Consider the following 21,781-nt stretch of genomic DNA (forward strand, 5'->3'; position numbering starts at 1 on the left):
GATCTGAAAGAAGGTGTAGACCTGACCCTGTTAACACAAACTGAAGAGCTGATCCTAAAATCCAAAACACAGAGAAAGTGAACAAGTTCTTTCAACAAAAAGCTGTTTCCTATTCAGGCTCTGATGTCCAACTAAGTGTAGGGCACTGTGGAGTCCTTCTAAGACTTTCAGATTTTCGTTTTAATGCCCCCAGTAAGTCAATTCTATAGACTTTTGCTTTGCCTACTCAAGGGCAAAACAGAGGGCACGGTGAGAACAACAGTTTACACTGGATCCTTTTCAAGGACTGGAGTCTAACCTACCCATTACTTTATAAACGTCCTTTGTGCACCTGATTATTCTCAAAGTACTGAGAGAATGCAGGGCTTCTCTTTAAAGACACCGGCAACAAAACCTAAGACAACACGACTTTGATTACAAACTGCTGCGGCACTTCGACCAGGAAAGTGCAGAACGTGTGGTCTTCTTAAATATGAGTAGAAAAACTATGTTCTGGTTACGATAATAGACGTATGTTCCTTAATTACGGCCTCTGGTGTCACTCTACGAAAACACCTTCTTAAAAGGCTAACACACCTATATTTTTAAACTACAACTAGCTTGGCAAGGTGGCAGATTTGTTTGAAAACCTAAAACAAAGATAATTCGCCACCACCGCTCAATAACACACAAACATAAACAGACTCCAAGAGGGTTAAGCACAAAAATCCTTACCCCATTTTGCCCAATGAAAACTTGCTTGTAAGTTCCTGCTCTTATGCTACGGAATAACTTCCAAATGAATTTCTCCGTCTGTTGTTTCGCAGTTGCTTTTCCACCCCCGAGATCCTTTTCTGGAGGTATTTCAAGTAGCTGAAAATTCAGTTAGTTCCCTTAGGTAAAATTATTTCTCTCTGGGAAATACCAAAACGTTCGAACAGAGGTGGCATTTGCTTATTAGAGATAAAATGCTGCGCGGAGGAAACGGCGGTCAACTTTATTCCACAAAACGAATCTACGTGTCGGAAAACGCAGAATCCAGCTTCACGGAGTCCTGTAAAACATGAGCTTGGTGGTCATTTCGCTCATGTCCTCCTCCACACTCAGGGAGAGCCCAGGTAACTCGGCCTTTTTCGGTGTTACTAAGGCTGCGGGTTCAAATTTCTCCACCACACCAGGTTCCTGGGGGTGGAGCGTGCAACCCAATGCGACGTGCACTTGAAAGATCCCTACGAGAAAATAATCCTAAAAGCAGCAATGCCACTGCTTCCCTGCGCTGACATTAGAAAAAAGCTATGTAGAAAAACCTCTTCGACGTGCAAGCCCGGCAGCTCGCGACGCGCTCGGCACTCCACATTGGAATCAGTCTTTAATTTTTTTCCCCTTCCTAAGACTGGGAGCAGAGAGGAGGCGGGGAGGAGGAAGAGAAGGCTGGGCAGGATCGATTCACTCTCCCGAGGAGAACACACGGAGCCATTTCCAGGCTGGCAGCAGGCTGGGGGCGCAGCGCACCCGGGGAGCAGCGGGAGGGGGCCCGATCCCACCCCCCTCAGCCCCTGCCCGCCCCCCGCCGCCGAGCACAATGGAGCCTGGCTCCCACCCGGCTCCTCATTCGCGGCTGCCCCTTGTCCCTCTGTTCCTCGGAGCGCTGCAGGTCCGAGCTCCGGCGGCGGCGAATGAATGAATCAGAGACGCCAAGCCCCACGCTGCCCCCGGCACGCTGTCCCCCAGCTCGCTGGCTGGCCGAGCAGCCGCGGAGCACGGGGCTGACGGGTCGACGGGCGCCCGCCCGAGCCGAGGCGGGAGGCTGGTCCCGCGCCGGGGTCGGGGGACCGGGGCTCGACGCCGCGGAAGAGCCGCGGCTCCAGCGCCCCACCCCTGCTCCTCTCCGCTCCCGCTCCGCGCCGCTGCCACGCGCCGCCTCACAGTGCCCGGGCCCCGCCGCTGCCTCCTCACACTCCCATCACCGCCCGCCTCTGCTGGACTTCAGCTCCCGCTCGGCGGAGGAGCGCTGGCCCGGCGGCCCGCAGCCCGCCGCCGCCTCCGCCTCCAGCCGCCGCTTCCCGGGTCAGCGCCGCCAGCGAGAGGCGAGCGCGGCGGTGGAGCGGGCTGCGGGGGGCGGGGAGGGGCGGGGAGAACAGGGAGCAGCGCGGCCCCTCCCCCTGCTCGCGGGAGGGGGCGGGAAGCGGCGGCCGCCGGGGAACGGCCGGGAGCTGGGGCGCGGACGGGTCCCGGGGAGCCGGTGGGGCCCTGCAGGGAGCGAGAGGAGGCGGCGGCCGTGAGGGCGCCGGGGACGCCGGTAGTCGGGGGCCGAGCCGGCCCTCGTGGGGAGCCAGGCCAGCTCGCAGGCCCGGCGGTCCGTCCTTCCCTCCTTTCCCCTCCCCTAGGGGCCGGCGGCGGGCAGGCCGCGCGCTCCGCTCCTCTGCTGGCTCCCGGCCCCGCTCCGGGCCTCCACCGCCTCCTCCGCGCCCCACGCCAGGTGCTCGCGCTGTGTCTCCATCCTCCCCGCAGGAGGACCTTTAAATAGCGACGTCAGCGCGCTCCTCTGCGCACCCACGTCACCCGCCGCTCACGTCACCGGGGTGCGGGGGATGATGTCACGCGGCCGGAAGTACTGCTAAATTAGGGACGGAGCAGGGGGAGGAAGACTCGGCGAGCTCCTCTGTGCCCACCTGCTCTCGCTTCTCCTTAAAGGCCAAAGCGCAGGAGACTGCCGAGAGGAGCGGCGGGAGGAGGAGATTTCCTTGCCACAAATGTGCCAAACACGAGTGAATCATTCATAGCAACAGTGCAGAAGTGTCAAGCGGGTGATATCCTATCTCCCACTCCCACCCCTGTTGCAGCAGCCTTCCCGGGCTTCTCAAGTCCCCACCAGCGCGGAAATGTGGGAGGAGAGACTCAGCACAGTGGTGGATGTGTTTCCAGCAAGACTTGGGGAAAATAACCTTAATTTTCAAGAGAGTTACCAAATGCCATTCTGGACTTGAAGTCGCTCAGCCGTGTACGACTCTGCGGCCCCATGGACAGTTGCCTGCACCAGGCTCCTCCGCCCATGGGATTTTCTAGGCAAGAGTACTGGACTGGGTTGCCATTTCCTTCTCTAGGGAATCTTCCCGACTCAGGGATCGAACTCGGGTCTCCTGCATTGTAGACAGACGCTTTACCATCTGAGCCACCAGGAGTCTTTAAAACTTTTTCCTTTCTTTCTTAGTGGGTACCCCAGATCACGAAAGAATAAAGATTGGCCTCATGAGCAATATTATAATGATAAGACTAGTAATGTAGGGGACATCAAATGATGTAAACGTTCTCATTGAGGAGGAGCAGTGTTTGGCATGGGATAGTGAGTCAGTCTTGACTTCATTCCCTTGTAATCATCGTCTTGTACATAGCAAATCCCAGTGTACCTTTTCAGTTCTGACTTATCAAGAATATGAGTTTAACCCTATGGAAATTTAAAATATCACCAAGCGCTTTTTATTTAAGTATTCGCACAAGTACATTTAGACTATTTTTGTCTTCCTTAGTTTTGACCCTGTAACATATAACACAGTATCTCGTTATCTCTTGCTTTCATTTCCTATATGGCAATGGACTTCCCAGGTGGTAAAGAACCCGCCAGCCAGTGCAGGTTAGGCATAACCCCGTTCGATCCCTGGGTTGGGAAGATCCCCTGGAGTAGGAAATGGCAACCCACTCCAGTGTTCTTGCCTGGAGAATCCCATGGATGGAGGAGCCTGGCGGGTTACAGTCCATGGGGTTACACAGAGTCAGACACGACTGAGCGACTTAACACACAGCAGGTGGCAAGGATGAGGAGTCTTGTTGTCTATAGGTTTACTGGCTATATGTGTGTTTGTGTCTATAATAGATCATACTATGAACTCTCTTCAAATTGCAAATGACTACAGAGGTTTTTAAATGTCCCCATTATTTCATAATTTATTGTTAGGGCAACTTAAATAATGAACATTGATTTGATCTGATTTAACATGATAATCATGGCCCAGAAATAGAATCACTACATAATACCTAAGGCTATTGCTATTTCAGAGTTGGTCTATAAGTTCAGTGACCATATTTTCCAAACCCAAATCCAAACACATCGTTTAACAATAGATATAATATTTGGAATCTGAAGTGACCTGGAAAATCCAGGACAGAGGATTGTGGTTGTTAGGAGAGCTGTAAATGGATATCAATGCAGTTTAAATAAAAGAAGCTAAAACACTATAGAATTTGTACCATGTGTATTTTTTAAATGTTTTTAATATTAAGCTACTCACATGATTTCTAATTAAGGAACAGTGGGTTTTACTTCTTTCTGTATGTGCATTTTCTTGATCATGTTAGGAACCCAGAACTGAAGGATACTAGCCAAAAGAATTTGGACCAAGTTGTAACTAAATCAGGCTTTCTGTTATCTTCACATAAATTCATGATCGTGCTTATAAGTTGAAATAGTGAAAGTAGTTTTAATTAAGGTTATAACAAAGGTTGATCTAAAGCAAACCCCTGCTTGCCAGTTTGTCTAATATACACATTACGAGTAATAGAAACTTGTACTAATTTATGTTTCAGATAAATGGAACTTAAGTGTATAAAATATTAAAACAATAAAACTATCATTCTTCAAATAATATCATCTCTTGGCCCTTGCAAATTAACATACAGATTATTATTCTCCTTAACTTTCTCTATAAGCCACTTCCCATCTAAACTAAATCACTTTTGTCTTTTGTGCTCTTCCCACCCATATTAATTAAAGCTCTCCCTTTACCGTTTTCAAACACTTCACTCCATCCTTTTATCATGACTTCCTCTGATTTGCAATCTTTATTCCCCTCATCTTTACTCAGCTGTCAAAACAGCATGTTAGCTGCCTCATGCTTATACAATGCTGACCCTTCATTAGCGTTTCTCCTTTTCAGAGCTACCGAGTCTCTTCTCAACTGCTCTTTTGTCAACTGAAAATTGAGAGCGACTGTTTTTCTGTATAAATCTCATGGTGCAGTGTAATATAATTACTCCCAAAGTTTGTGTGATTATTTTAATCTCTGTACTTAATCTGGAAAATTCTACAATAGTGGGTCACTTTTTCTTGCTGGTTTATGTGGGATTAGCACATAAAGTACTATATGTGTTCATGCACCCAGTGGTGCTGGGCAACTGAGTCGTCTGACTCTTTGGGACCTCATGGATGGTAATCCACTAGGTTCCCCTGTCCATGGAATTCTCCAGGCAAGAATGCATTTCCTACTCCAGGGGATCTTCCCAACCCAGGGATCGAACCCACATCTCTTACATCTCCTGCTTTGGCAGGCAGATTCTTTAGCATTGTGTCCACTGGGAAGCCCTCATGTAAAGGAATAAATAAACCTTTGTAACATTTTATCACGGTATGCTTGAAGGTATGCTTCATGGTATCATAAAGTCATGATAAAAGAGTGGAATGAAGTGTTTGAAAATGGTGAAGTGAAAGCTTTAACATAGATGGCAAGAGCACAAAAGAGAAAAGTGATTTAGTTTAGACAGAAAATGGCTTAGAAAATAATGATGTCTTTCTTATCCCTTGAAACAATTCCAATACAATTTTGAGAGAAATCTGAGACCCATTATATATGGCATTCTATCTAAAAGTAAATACAATCTGAGTGATGTAACCCAAAATGCTAGCCATGGATTTCCAATCCTGATTGCTTTGTTTTTTAACGTAGTGAACTTCCTAGAAAGTAATATATTTTCTTTTACCGGAAGAGTCAGAAAGTACTTTAATAGAGTTTCAAATTTTTAACAGTTCCCTTTTCCCACTATGCTCTGAAAATTTGTGGTGAGGTTTATGAATACCCACTGATTTTAGAAGCTGTGGGTGGAGGCATCTGTTTTAGTTACAGAGTTTACTTCCATGCCCTTAATAGGAGATGGTGCTATTCAATGGGATGTTCATAGATAGGTCAGGAGATATGTCTTTCTCAATGAAAAGACATCTAGAAGATACAAAATCCTTCCCTGAAAGAGGGTTGAAACCAAATTTTATTTTTAATTGCTTAACATGAGATAATAGCAACTCCCCTTCATGTTCTCTTTTTTGTTACCAAAATACCACTATTGTTTCAAAGTTATAGGTAGAAATAAAGATTAAAAGGTATCTCTACATACTATAGAAATCTCTAGATTTCTCATTTATGCCACATGGTTATGAAGAAACTAAGTAATCAGCAAAGACTAAAAGTAATAATACGAAAAGAATTTTTTATAGTTGTAGGGAAATAGAATTTATCCAGTTGATGCTCTAAAGTTATTCCATCACCTCTGTAACATAACAGGTGTGTGTGCCCGTAATTTGTTTAAACTGTTTAAAACCACCGTTTACTATTATCAATAAGGTTCTGAACAGAAACAAGGTAGTTAACAGTCTTAAGGGGGGAAAATCTAAGTGTTTGGTATCTCCAAGGCAATGGCTTGAGGACAGTTTTTACTCTTCTGAGCATCAGCACTATTTTATAAGAGGGTTTGGGAGTGGTGAAGGAAGGAAAGTCAGAGAATTGTCCTTAGGAAAGACATGATATTAAGCCCATGGGAAATGATATCGTAGAACTATCTCCTGCTTTAATTTTCACTGTAAATTCATTATTTTCTAAAATGGTTAAAGAGGTACAACTAAAATACCAGACAGGTGAAAGAACACACCAGAAAGTTTTTAAGTGGTGCTGTTAGAAAAATCATTGTACAACAGTTTATGTAAATTTTTCAAAATACTCAGAAGAGAAAGGGATATGGTGCCTTTGAAAAAATTATCTGGCTTAACTCTAGGTTTTTTGTTTGGTCAGCTGATTGATTGCTCTGAACAGCAGTCACAGAGTACAAGCTGCAAAAATACGCAGACCTGCGGAGAGCCAGGGTAAAGAAGGAACGCGGAGTAAAACTTGCGATTTACCTGTGCGGATCCTTAGGATGGAATGCTGTGGGAGCTATTGCCATGGCAACCAATAATCTTTCTGCTGAATGGAGGAACACAACAACCATGAGGAAAATGTTTTAAATGATCTACCTTCTTCTGTGATGTTTTTGGTGCCAACTAGGAGAAAAACACCATCCATGGTATTTAGGACAGCCATGCTTAAATGAAGTCGCCTTCTTTTCAAAGACACAAGACAAAGGAAAAAACTGGGGGCTCTTTCAAAGAGAGATAAGGGTTTGAGGTGGCAGTTGCAAACTCTCTGAAGAAGAACATAATTGGTAAAGACCCTGATGTGGCTAAAGCAGACAGAAGCAATACCTAGAAACTGTGTTGAAAGTTCTTCCAAGCATAAAAGATCAGACATTAGTAGGTTCTCAACATTTGGGAATTTCAGTCAATATAGTTCATAAGTTACTTGTGAGACTTTTTCTTTCTTTTTATCTGGTTCTAAATAGTAATTTTCCATAAAAATTAAAATGGAAATGGTAAATATATTTTTAGTCAATACCTATTATTTTAATACTAAATAATATTCTTATCATATACATGATAAATATGTATAATGATATGGATAGATAGCTAGATAAATCTTCATTATATGCCTGTATGCACTGAGTCAACGGCAGAAATCTCTTGCCTTTGGAATAAAATCCAAATTCCATGCCTTGGCCTGAGAGACACTATGATGGATCCCTGCCCACCTCTCTACATTGGTTACCTTCCCTCACCCTCTCCCTTGATACTCTGTGAGTTGATGTGTCAACTGCAAGGAACAGAAACTCCACCTAATGGTGACTCAAGCTAAGATTGATTTTTACTTGTTTATTTACTTAACAGGGAGTCTGAAGGGAGGTGATCCTACAGTTGTCTTGGAAGGTCCAATATGTCATTAGGGCCCAGGTTCTTTCCAACGTTTCACTTTTCTGCCTTCATATGTTGTTTTTGATCCTGGCCCTTTGTCTCATGGTTGTCAAAGACTATGCATTTCCAGGCATCATATTCTCACAAAAAGCATCCAAAGCAGAAAAGGGGAGAAAGAGGTAGGAATTTTCTCCTTTATGTCTGCTTTTTTTACCAGGGAGAAACATTTTCAAGAGGACCCTAGAAAATTCCCTCTCATGTCTCATCCGCCAGAACTGGGTTACATGCCCATTCCTAAATCAGCCAGACACTTTGGGACAGAATTTTCATGATTCACTTAGACAAATGGTGGTTCATCCCTTGAATCTTCCCATCATGTCTGAACAAAATTAGAGCTGTCTCAGAAAGGAAGAAGGAGCAATGGCTCTCAGACAAACAAACCATATACTTGCCTGATGGCCCAAAGCCACTCTAGTGTTCCTGCTGCTCTTCAACTATGACAAACTTGTTCCAAAAACAGGGCCTTTTCCACCTGGAGCACATAAGCCTAAGATCTTTATACTCCTCCTCATCATTCAGGTCTATGTTCAAATTACCTCTCTTGTGAGATACCTCCTAAACATCCCGGGAAATCTCTCTAGGTCAAGCTTTCAGGAACAAGAGCTGGCAGGAAACAGAACATTCAAATGAGGTGCTTCAAGGCATGCTTAATAAAGTTATTACTTACAAAGGTAGAGCAAATATAGGAAAACCAGGGCAGACCAGCCTTCTATGCTTGAAAGGACAAGAAAATGGAGACAGAGAAATTTGTGTGGACAGAAGCTGTGTCCTTGGCCTTAAGGGTCACAGCCAGTCCGCAGAGACCCCACAGGAGAGAGGCCAGGAAATAAATATGTTAACCTCATCAATAAATACCTCTTCCCCATCTGTACCCCATCTTCAGCTGGTGCCCCTCTTTCTAAATCTGACACAGAGGAAGCGAGAGAGTGCAGGAATCCAGTGATGTAGTCTGTACAGTATCTGTCTACAGCAAAGAGCTGGGAGAAGAGTGCAAGGTGCATCTCGAGGGGCAAACAGAAGGTATCCAGCCCAAATCATATTCCACTTGTCAGCTTTTAGATGAACAATTAAAGTCTGGCATATGGAAAAACAAGTACAGCTGACCTTTGAGCAATGAGAAGGTTATGGGCACCAGACCTCCACCCAGTGGAAAATCTGAAAATAACTTTAACGTCACCACCCCTGCCACTCCCACTCAGCCAACCACCAATCACATAGTACTATAAAAGCCCGTGTGTAAGTGGACTGTGCATCTCAAAGCCGTGTTGTTCAGGAGTCTACTGTACTACCACACACTATCAGCAGGAGTGTAAATTGGTATACCCTTGGAGACACACAAATTTTGACATAGCAGGTCTACTTCAAAGAAATTATCCTACAGAGGTGCTTTCTCATGTGTTCAAAGAAACACAAAATTTATTGTATTGTTATAAAATTAAAAAAGGAGAGGGAACAACATATATGTCCATCAAAGGGGACTGGTAAATAAAAGATGGTATAACCATGTAATAAAATACTATGCAGCTATTAAAAAGAACAAGCTAGATCCAGAATGTTGGTAAGGAAAGATGCCAATATAAGAAAATTCTGGATGAATACAGTAAACTGTGCTTTAAGAAGTGGGATTAAAAGTTTGAAAGTAAGGGGCATTAAAAAAATTTTTTCCCTGTTACTCTTTGCATTCTTTGAATTTTTACCACTAATACATATTATTTTCATAATATAAAACAGAAAAAAATTATTTTAAAGTATTATTTAAAACACACAAATATGTTAAAACATAACAGGAGGACAGAATAAGATATTAATATACATTCTATTTTCCTATTTACTTCATGTCCTTTTTTGAAAAAGACTGTAAGTTCAAAAACACATTTATAGAAAAAGGAGAAATTGAAATATTTTATTGGCAATAGAGATTTCATTATCCTCTTCATTGATACAACAATATCTGGATATTCTATTTTAGGAAAGATGCTAATAGGATAGCAAGATGTTAAAAGTGGTGAGAACTAAGACAAGGCCACGTGAGGTGTAGGTGAAGGCAGATGTTTAATTTGCTGAAGACAAAACCAAGGAGAGATATGATGACTGGCTTCATAGCATGTCTGTTCCAGACAATAGGTGATGGTTGTGTGAATATGTGTTCCACAGGAAGGAATTCCTTGACTGTCCAGTGGTTAGGACTATGGTCTTCCACTTAAGGGCTATGGGTTCCATCCCTGATCGTGGAATGAGGATCCCACATGCTACGCAGCCTAGCCAAAACTGTGTTCCATGAGGTAGTAAAAAAAATCAATGGTAAGATTTATTTAAAGGTAAATATTGGCTCACTATGAGAAATAGTTTAAAAACAATCAGATTTATATCAATGAAATTGGTTGCCCCAAGAATAATTGGCTTATTCTTCCTCGTCATGTCTATTTCAGCATAGCCTGGCTATTTGATGAATTGTTGGGATGATGCTTGTGCTAAATATCAGGTAGGAGTTTGGATGTCAGACTCGTAATTTTTTGTTCAAAGATTTTATGACTACTCAAGTCTGAACTCACACCAAAGTCATCCTCCACCATTAGCTTCTCTGTCTCCTTCAGAAAACTCTTCCTCTCCTCTGATGTCACTCATTGTCACTGCAAAGCTGTCAGCGCCTCATGTCCCTTGTCCCCCAGGACAGCACAGAAACAAAAGGGGCTGAGCCATGAGCCATGAGACACCCTATTGCTGAAGAGCTGATTCCATGCTGCAGCTAAGTAGTTTGACAGCCTGCAGTGCTATGCTAAGAGGGCTGGTATTATATAATAAAGGATTTTGGCTGACATTTTTCTTTCTGGTTTCTAGGAGGTAAACTCTAAATCCTTGGGAATTTCCCAAGGCATAGAAGTGTCTTTGATATTCATAGTGGATATTTTGGACTATACCTGAGTTTTTTGCTAATGTAATGACTTGGGATAGGAACTTGTCGTGCCAGAAAAACCAATCATATAATTAGAGGGCTGGGGCTTTGAGCCGGGTGCTATCAGCCTCAATCTCTGGGGAGGAGAGAGGGACTCCAGATTGATCCAATTATTTGTTCAATGAGTTCATTAATCCTGGCTTTCTTCTTAATAGCTTTCTTCTTTATACTTTGTAGAGGCAATTTAGGGAATGGTTCAGTGTGGACTCTGGGAATATCCTGCCTGGGTTTGACTCTCAGCTCTGTTGTTTAGCGGCTGCACATCCTAGTGACCCACTGCCTTTCCTCTGAGTCCCGAGGTTCAGATCCAGATTCTCCTAGGTGCACATCCACCCTCCCTATACCTTCTACATCTAAAGAGCATCATGTGAAACTCGATCATTTTCTTTCCTAAAACAAAGCTATAATATATGCGTGGCAAGGCTCTAATTCATCAGCTTTGTTTTCTCATGAGAAAACTCAATGAACAAATTAAGACCATGCAGTTTGCCGTGATTGTTTTCCTAGTAAACCAAGACTTCAAGCAAATTACTTAGCCTCTTGATGCCCAAGATTCTCATTTATAAAATAAAAGCAGTAAATAATAGTCCCTACTTTATAGCATGATTGTGAGGATTAAATGAGTTAATATAAACAAAACCCTTAAGAGTAGCGCCCGGCACATAGAAAGCACTCAACAAATATTAGCTATTTTTAATCTCTTTAGGTGTCATTTGATTTGTATTTACTACATATTACATACTATATATATTATATGCTACACATTATACTATACATTTACATATATATTATCTTTGTAAACAGGAAAAAAATAAAATTAAAACATGCAAAAATTCAAATTTTCTACTGTGTAAAAATCACATTAATGTGTTTTCAATTCTCATCTAGACAAACTGGCCAAATTTTTGCTTAAAGTCATGCCACCTTGTAGTCACCATATAGAGACTATATGAGAAAGTATTTGAAAATTTCAGTGGATATCTTAGATGAATATATACGTATACAAAGTAGATGTATGTATATTTAAAATGTACATATATAATTTTAAATTATTTTAAATTCTTCAACCACCTTCCAAATAATCCACAATTTGCATTTTGTTCTCATATACATTTAAAGGAAGAATGTTAGATGCTTATCAAGTTTTATCTGTGGAATTCTGGATACTTTTTCCTTTATACCTTTATGTGTGTGTGTGCTAAGTCACTCAGTTGTGTCCAACTCTTTGTAACCCCATGAACTATAGCCCGCCAGGCTCCCCTGTCCAGGGAATTTTCCAGGCAAGAATACTGGAGCGTGTTGACATTTCCTGCTCCAGGAGATCTTCCTGACCCAGGGATTGAACACATGTCTACTGCATTGGCAGATGGATTCTTTACCACTAGCTCCATCTGGGAAGCCCTTATACCTTTATACACATTCTAAATTCAGTTAAGTCATCATATATTATTTTTTGTAGTTAGAAAAAATATTATACTTAAATATAAAATTATTTTCATCAGAATCCTCTTTGTATTATATGTAGAAGAAAACAGAAACAGAAATCACTTGAGTGACATGAGAGATTGCTTTTAAAACATTCTGAAATTATATTTTTATTGGTTTTAAAAAGATTTACAGCCTACTCAAAAATGCAATAGAGAGGGCACCACAAAACAAATTTGTCTGAAAGCACTAGAACCAACACATGAATAGTCATGACATTCAGTGTCATGTCCCTTGTTGAAAAATAGTTTTTATAATCTCTAATGGTGGATACTTTACTAACAGGGTAAGCTGCAATAAAGTGAAAAGATTTTGAAGATAGAGATGAAAGATATTAAAGATTAAAGATGAGAAAGTATTTTAAACTTCCTTCTACTGTGTTAATATAAACTGCAATCCTATATGGACTTAAAGAATATAAGAATATGGACTTTAGAATCAAACGGACTTTAGAATCAAACAGACTTTGAGTCTTCTTGGCCCTGCCAGCCTGGATAAGTTATTAAATATCTCTGAGCCTCAATTTTCTAGTCTCTAAAATGTGAATAATAATGCCTTAAGAGCTTGCTGTAATAATTAAATGAAGCATCAAACACTGGTACCTTGCAAATGCTTAGTAAATTCAATTTTTTTTTGTATGAAAGACAACTGTCAGGTTTTGCTTCTTTTACTGGCATGAAAATTAATTGCATTCTTCTTACTCCTTTTATAATCAGCTGCATAAGAGGAACTGTATAAATGGAAAAGCAACATTAGACTGTAAGAATTAGAGAAACTGACTTCAAAGTTGTCTCTAAAATGCATTCCTTTCCTTTAAAGCATCCAATACCTTTGAGAGTTTTACACAGAGGCATACTAGGCCAACTCTGTGATCTTATCAAGTGTAAAAGGAAAGCAAAAACAGAGAATCTAACATACAAATACAAAACGTTTTCTACTTTGCCCAGTGATCTCCAAATCCTTCTGAACTGCTACATCGAAGTCTCTTCCATCCTTGAACTGGTCTGCAGCTCGTCACTGACCTGTGGATTTATCGCATAGGTGCCAGAGTAAACATTTAAAGAACGCCTTTTCTTGCACAAAGGCTCATGTCAAACTTCAAAGGGTTTTGAAGATCTCAAAATTGACCTCAAAACTTGTTGCATGAGTTAACTGAGCCCTTAAGAGCGCATTGGGCTTCCCAAGGGGTGCTTGTGGTAAAGAATCCGCCTGCCTGTGCAGGAGACCCAAAAGATGTCCCTCTGATGCCTGGATCAGGAAGATCCCCTGGAGAAGGGAATGGCAACCCACTCCAGTGTTCTTGCCTGACAGAGGAGCCCGGAAGGCTACAGTCCATGAGGTCGCAAAGAGCCGGACACAACTGAGTGAGCACACGCACACGGGGTACCTATTACAGTTTTTAGCTGAACTTCCACAAAACATTTTTCCTTAAGGGGAAAGTCTCTCTTCATTGTTCTTCTGCACTTCTCATTCAAGACTTCTCTGGAATAACAGAACATCCCACAGTTTGGAGCCAGAGAGAAAGTAGTCCACCTCTACCCTTCACCCAGTATCTACTTTAGGGTGAACTCTGGGAATCTAGCTCTATGGAGCATTCCTCTAGTCCATGACATTCCCTTAACTGTCAGCATCTCCGTGAGACCTGCCCCTCTAAAAAGGAGGTCAACACTCCTGGGTATGAAGTGTATGGAATGAAAGTTTCTTCCTTTCTGCCTACTTATGCAAACTCTTAGGTTTTTCCTATCATTTCTCCCATAGCTATTATATTTTCTACTTGAAGGAATTTAGTATCATCTATGAACCTGATATTCTGTCTTCCAGATTGTTTATACAAATTTCAAACAGGTTTTCCTCAGCACAGAGGCATCTCTGCAACTCTGCAGTTTATGCTTTTCCACCTTAAGACATGCTTACTGATTCATATACTGTTAACTCATTTTAAACCTGGTCCCTATCCTTATTTTATTTTTAAAGTAGTGCCAATGCAATGTTGACCTCATCAAAATTTCTTCTTAGATAGTAGGAAATGTCTTTGCATTTAAGGATTTGGGGGAAACCTTATAATTATAAATCATACCCACTAGTTTTCCCTTTGGCACAATAGTCTTTACTTCACTCAAGGCCTCATAATATTTCTTTGTGAATTTCCCTTACAAGTTATGCTGCCTTTTCCACAGTAGATTGTTTATACATTTTTCATTGGTCCTATCGTTTAATTACAGTTTCAACTGGTTTATCCAGAATGGTGTGATAGTATCTATAAGTTTCCACAGCTATGCCTGCAATTCTTCATTTAGATAGAATTCAGATAGGCAATCCATCAGTCCTTGGAAAAGTTTGCCATAGCAGGGTACACAATTCTGCCAGCAGTTGCACCATTTAACCCTTGATGTTCTTTAAGAGCTAAGTAGATCAAGCTCTGTTGATTCATCTCTTTTTGGTGTGTTAACTAGGTCTCAGGCACCTCAATATTTATTCATAAGAATAATACCACCTTGTATCTGTGCAGGGCTTTCTTCTTTTTCAATTATTTTCAACTTTTCAGTGGATCTAGTAGTACTAATCTCTGTGAATCCAAAATAAACGACTCTAAAAAATAAAACCTCTTAATAAAAAAATTTTTAAGTAGGAGTCTTGGGCATGTTTCCTCACTAAAGATGAAGGAGAAAAAAGAAAACCAATTCATTTACTGTTAGGACTGTCTGTTGCATTCATTACCACCTCGATTAAGAAATTTCCCTTATTTTCTACTTTACTTCTTCTGATTGACTTAAAGTTTCTTTTCTTGGTTTTGAGTTCCCTGATCAGTGCTTCTCCAATTCTTATTGATCATCATCTATAAATAATTATCAACTGATTTTTCAAAGAAAGCTACTGTATAATAGCTTTTATTTATTGGACATGTACTAATGCCAGGCATTGTACTGAACATTTTATATTTTTTTTAGTCCACCCACAACAACTCTAATGGGGTGCATATTCACCCCAGCTTTATAGAACAGAAGTTAAGTAGGAATTTATTTTTTATTTGCCTACAGTCCAATTGGATTTAAACACAAATCCACCTAATTCCAAACCTTTGCCCTTAACCACTATTCTCTTTTGCCATTTAATTGGAGCTAAATCAAGCGTTTCTAGAACTATTGCCAGATTAGATTGTTGACAATCTGCTTTCCAGGCTGGTTCTGCTGCAACCAACTATTTGGTCAAGGGCAGGTGACTTGTGGGAGCCTGTTTCTTTATTGGTTAAACGTGTTCGCAGATTACAAGACTTTTAATGTTCTATTATTCTAATTATGCAAATATTCATTAACCCTATGTGGTCATGGGTAGGCACCAAACAAAAGGAAAAAATGGTAAAATGTGACTCATAAATTTAGAGAGAACGGTTTGATATTATTCATAATAACTTGTCCACACAGGAGGATCATGGGTGTTCTATTATTTTACTTCACAGCTACCTGCCTAAAAAACCCAGAGGCACTTGTTAAGTGGTACATCCCCCACTTTTGAGTGTGATGGCAGTTGTATAGGCAAATGAATTTTATTCATTGCTATGAGTGATGGATATATGCATTCATTGTTTGACTTGAAACTGCTATAATTGAAAGTTTGAATGTAACAGAGTGCTTATTCTCTTATTTAGATTGTATTCAGAGTGATCCAGTGAAGAAAATTAACATCAGGACTTAGTTTTTCCCCACATAATTTTTAGATTTCTCAGCTTCCCTTATTCTTTACATATAACTCAAACTTTTTCTTATTTCCACGTATAATGAGAACTTTCTATGGGGATTATTTAGCATGACTGCCCTCCTAACCACGCCCTCCCAATTCTGCCAGAGTCTTTGCCACACAAATCTTTCTCCACTGTTCTCTGCCCCACCCTGCCCTGTCCAGCAAATTGAAATTTGCTGCCTATATTTCCATGACTCCTTGTGAGCTGGAACACATAGGAGGTTTGAGGGTGGAAAGTGGGGGTATTTTCCCTTGCCTCCTACTGTATTTTTCCCGCCTCTCACTCATCACTCCTCAATCACATTTTCTGCCAGACTGGTCTTTTCTTCCCAGCTCCACTTCTCACTAGGTTCTGCTTCTTCATCCCCAGGGAGAAAACGGCTCATTCTCGGTGGTTGACTGCAGATGCCTCACCATACTTTTTTCTTATCCTTGCCTATATATCTTTGTTTTTTCGTTGTTGGTTTGTTTTTAATTTTTAAGTCTTTATTTTTAGGCCACACCATGTGGGATCTTAGTTCCCTGACCAGGGGTCAAACCTGCACCCCTTGCACTGGGAGCATAGATTCTTAACCACCAGAAAATTCCATCCTTGCCTATATATCTTTGAGTAGTCTTTTCGTTAAAGTCTCTTCATTTCAACTACCTAGTGTGATATTATTTTTTCCCTAGGACCCCAACTGATTCACCATCTCTCACTCAATACCCATTGATTTGGAATTTAAGCACTCCAATCTAAAGGTGACATTGACTTCAGTGCATATGTATTGAACATCTCGATATGCTCAGGATTATATTTGTTATGAGGGGTACCAGAGTCATTGGTGATATGATTCTTGTCCTTGAGAAGTCTATAATCTAGTTAGAATGTCTGTGGTCAATATATTAAACAATTAACTTGTAATGTGGGACTTTAAATTTTAAATTAGGTAGTTCATAAGACTAGTCTGGAGACACAAGATAAAATTATCACAGGAAATGCTCACCCTCCCGATATGCCATACTTGTACTTTTTAATTTTCTGCTTTGGAAACATTAACAATTTTTTTATTGGAGGGTAGTTGATTTACAATACTGTGCTGGTTTCTGCTATCATCAAGCTATGGCATTGCCATGAATCAGTCCTAAGTATGCACGTGTCCCCTCCCTCTTGCTCCTCCCTCCCAAGTCCCCCTGTACCCCACCCCTTTAGACTGTCACAGAGCCCTGGACTGAGCTCCCTGAGTCAAATGCCCACTGGCTATCTATTTTACACGTGGGAATGTACGTGTTTCCTTGCCACTCTCAACTCATCTCACCCTCTCCTTCCCCTACGGTGTCCACAAGTCTGCTCTCTCTGTCTGCGTCTCCATTGCTTGAAAACAGGTTCATCAGTACTGTCTTCCTAGATTCCACATATGCATTAATGCACAATATCTGTCTTTCTCTTTCTGACTTATTTCACTTTGCACAGTAGGCTCTAGGTTCATCCACCTCATTAGGACATTTTATTAGACTGATAAAGGATATTATTCTGAATGAGAAAGTATTAGTAGAATTTTAACTAGCCATGGAATATTCATGCATGAAATATCCTGAGTAAGTGAAATGTGTTCAGAGGTACCTGCTGTATGAACACCATGAGGGCCCGAGGTCCTTCTTGTGTACACAGGAGGAATCTGTTAGTCAAGTAAGAAAATGGTAGGGTATTTGCCACTGATCAGTTTGAAACTGTCCACTATTCCCTTACACTAATTGAGTAAGAAATTGATCGACTGCAGCTGACTCTGAATTTCAGTGGGACTCCTCTGATAGGTTCCGAGGTCTACACTAAAACCCAGCTTTGCTCCTTAGTGTATCTCCTGAGTTGGTTCAGAGAGAAGACCCCAGAGGTGGGAGAATGGGAAAGGTATACACTGTACTTTGGTGTCTAATATGATTATTGCAATCCAATAAACAGGTTACTATTTTAAGAGCTTGAATGTCAAGAGTACAAACTTGATATTTCAACCACAGGTTGGGAAGGGAAAGAGAATGTGCAGAAAGGTGTTGAGTTTCTCTGTGTACAGACATCAGTGGGTTCTCTTATCATAGCAGGAAAGGATTTTTCAGAATGTGGGTGCTTGTTTTCAAATTCAGTTAGAATTCGGTTAGGCAAGAGAGGAGAAAGACATGTAGGAGAGAGAGAAAAAACATAAGGTTGGGCAGAACAGTGGAAATGAACTAGGTATTACACATGGGACAATGAAAAAAAACCGTCCTGACTTGGCAGTCAAGTATACTTTGAGAAGTACAAAGTAATGTTGGACAAATGAAACAGAGGCAGATCAGCTTCCTACAATGCTCTGATGAGAAGAGAACAGTAGAATTGCAAAGCATTATCAGCAGTGTGATTTTTTAAAAAACCTTTATTGAAATATAGTTGATTTCCAATGTTGTATTAGTTTCTGTTGTACAGTAAAATGATTCAGTTATACATTTATCTTCTTTTTCTTTTCTTCTATGAGATTCTTTTCTCATAGAGGTTATTACAGAATATTGGGTAGAGTTCCCTGTGCTATACCCAGATATGCGATACTCTGTTCTCCATATAGTAGTGTGTACATGCCCATCCCAGCAGCCATTCTATAGAATCATGGTTGGTTAGAAACGCTATCATTTTCAACAATCAGGACTTGGAGTGGACATGATCTCATAAGATTGCAGACCTGGAAGCCGCTTTTGACGTCCTGTGCATGGGACAGGAGATGTAGGAAGAGAGGAGGTTCAGAAGTGCATTCTCAACTACCCGTTAAGGGTGGGGATAGATCCACTAATGAAGCCATGTACATGTGTAGCTACTGGAAGAATAGCCATTCAAGAGTGCTTCCTTTCCCAAAGCTGGAGGCAACATAGCAATGATTTCCTTTCCCTGCAGAGGAGCCTGCTCCCACAAGGAGTGTGGGAAACCAGAAAAGTGCCTCCATTTACTGCCAGCACATCCTGATAGAAACTGGATAAAGGAAAGGTCGTAAACATGCAGAAGTGATAATCAGTGGAGAATAGAATTTCCAAGTTTCAGCAACACTGTCTGATTGCTGCTGCGTCCTACAGACTTTGCTTTGCTCTCTTTAATCTCAGTGCTCCCAGTTTCAAATGAGGTACAGTAGCACTGAGACTCATCCATCTTTAACAACAGCTGCATAAATGTCTTTTAAATTCTTGGTTCTGGAGTAGCAATTATCGGAGCACTTTGCTAATCAATGCCTGGTAAGTCTAATCTCTGGATATCAGACAATTTTTTAAAAAATGCCCGAAAACTGGGTGGTAAACTAGCAACACCAGTTAATGAAGTGATACGTAAGTGTTTTTTCCCATTAAGGTAACAGTATTCCCTGGTGGCTAAGATGGTAAAGGATCTGCCTGCAATGCAGGACACCTGTGTTCCATCCTTGGGTCAGGAAGATCCCCTGGAGAAGGGCATGGCAACCCACTCCAGTATTCATGCCTGGAGAATCCCATGGACAGAGGAGCCTGGTGGGTTACAGTCCATGGGATTGCAGACAGTTAGACATGACTGAGTGACTAACACTATGAGGTAACACTTATTATGACAGTGGCCTTGATTCCTTGAGTTAGCAGAACAAAGGACTGACACTCTATATGACAATTTCAGGCAGTGAAAAATTCCAGGTTTGCGCCGTTTCCTCCTATAAACCTGCGCTGCACACATCACATTGATGTGAAATCAGATGAGATAATTATGTGAAGGTGGTTTGTAAACTGAAGTTATAAAATTCTCAAGAAAACATTATTACTATCATTCAATGAATCATAGAAGAATGCATTGGAAGGTCACTCATAGGTCAATATTTTCAAATTTTAGAAAAACGTGCTTATTCTTTGGAACTAAATATACTGAATTACATTTTTGAAATGTTATTTATTACAAGTTTGGTATACAGGTAACAATAATCTGAAGTGCCCACCAGAATGAAATACACGCATGAAAATAAAATTATTTATCTCTTTGTAACGCCTTAAAATACTGTGTTCTGAATATATACAGATGTGTTTAAAAGGATATTCACTGCGACACTGGTGTGGCAAAACAACCAACCAAACAAAACCAAGCTGGAAACAACCTGTGTCCATCATTATGGATTCGTTTGAATGAGTTAACGGACATTTGTATCGTGGAATGCCGAAGAAAAGAATGAAGTAGACTTTGTAAGTACTGACATGGAAAGATATCTAGGAGCTATTAATAAGAAACATAATGTGCAAAAAAGTGTGTATTGTATGATTAGTATGTTTCAAGAGTTATATAACTGTCAAGGTATTACTGGGGAAAAAGTCTCTGTACAATAATACATGCTAGGAAACAGGAAACCATTCTGGTGGAATACCTGCTACTCCTCTGTTAATAATCGCTCTCCATATTCCAAGAGCTTGACTTTCTACAACAATTTCATAACGTTTGGACTTCTTTTGATAATGAGCTCATTCTCTTTTCAAGAGCATAAACACTCAAGGCTTTTACAAATGAATAAAACACCTGTGCTTCAAACGAAACCTAAATACGTTGATGAGCAGGTATGATTGACTTTCAATCATTTATTGAAAGAAATATTGAAGGTTTGAACTGCTAACACCAAATAGAGTTTAATTCCACTTGTTGAGACCAATTCGCAATTATGGGGCTTTGAAAAAAAAAAAGTCTCAAAATATTGATCTCACTGCTGGAAGGCACCAGGCAATAAGTTCAAAATAAGCTCCAAAGTCTCCATGAGTCTAAAACATCTTTTCCTGCTAACAGAAGCTGAAACAAAGATGAGTTTTATCCTCTTGGAAGAGTTTTAGGTTTTGTTTGTGACCAATAAATCAAAGGCCCACATGTCTGTTGAATGCACTGTAAGCCCCAGAGAGAAACCAGCACAAATGGCTTGAACATAAGTTGAATAGGGTCAGCACAAAAGGAAGCCCTGATAGTGACCAAAGTCAGCTTTGCCGTTTGCCATCAGGAGCAAAGCACCAAGAGTGTGAACTGCTTGCTAGGGGAGACATTTAAAAGATTCAGTCACTTCACGTTACATTTCCTTCGTTTGTCCATTCCCACACCTGTTAAAATGCCTGATTGATGGCTGAACATAGAGAAAACTATGATTGCTATTAAAATTTTTCTGTATATTTAGCAGTATGCAAAACAAATCTCATGCAGACACACAAAATAATAAAATCTCAGTCTGTGAAGTCTGTGTGGTTGCATGCCATTAAATAATTTTCCCATTATGGTTTTTAAACTGGGCAAGCCACACACTTAAACACAAACATACTTTTGAAAAGCAAAATGATTTCTCAAAAGTTATGGTTTCCTTTTACAAATCAAAGCATGCACATGAGGGAAAAATTTCTTCAAGACTATTTGCAAAAATAGTTTGGTTCTAGATTGACTCTTCGAAATCTTTAAAACTAGTTATAAAAGTAGTATAAGAGAGGAAATTGTTCTTTTGGTATCCTGTGACTGCTTCAGCTGGTTCAACAGACTTTCATTATAAGCAAAGATTCACAATATAAAATGTCTTTTGGAATTTGGAAGTTAGGTTCCATAAATTCACTGTCTCCTCTGCATTATCATATGAAAATGTAAATATAGGGGCATTAAATAATATCTCTTTCTAAAAGAATAAAGATTAAAATAGAAAATGAAAGCTCATATCCTCTAATAAGTATTTACCACAAGTTCCTGGAAGCCTCCTAGGAAATCTGAGATCCAGGATCCATAC

The 21,781-nt window shown here is 40.7% G+C and overlaps 1 protein-coding gene across 1 annotated transcript in view; it reads right to left on the reverse strand.

Annotated features, from left to right (window-relative positions):
* Nucleotides 1-1,513, reverse strand: part of HOMER1 (homer scaffold protein 1) — a 126,603-nt gene extending 125,090 nt beyond the window's left edge. The window contains exon 1 of the mRNA XM_065940420.1: nt 715-1,513. Coding sequence (XP_065796492.1) covers nt 715-719 — 5 coding nt within the window. The 5' untranslated portion in view covers nt 720-1,513. The remainder of the gene's footprint in view (nt 1-714) is intronic.
* Nucleotides 1,514-21,781: the final 20,268 nt, after the last annotated feature.

This window comes from Muntiacus reevesi, chromosome 7, assembly GCF_963930625.1.
Source record: "Muntiacus reevesi chromosome 7, mMunRee1.1, whole genome shotgun sequence".
Classification (NCBI taxonomy): Eukaryota; Metazoa; Chordata; class Mammalia; order Artiodactyla; family Cervidae; genus Muntiacus; species Muntiacus reevesi.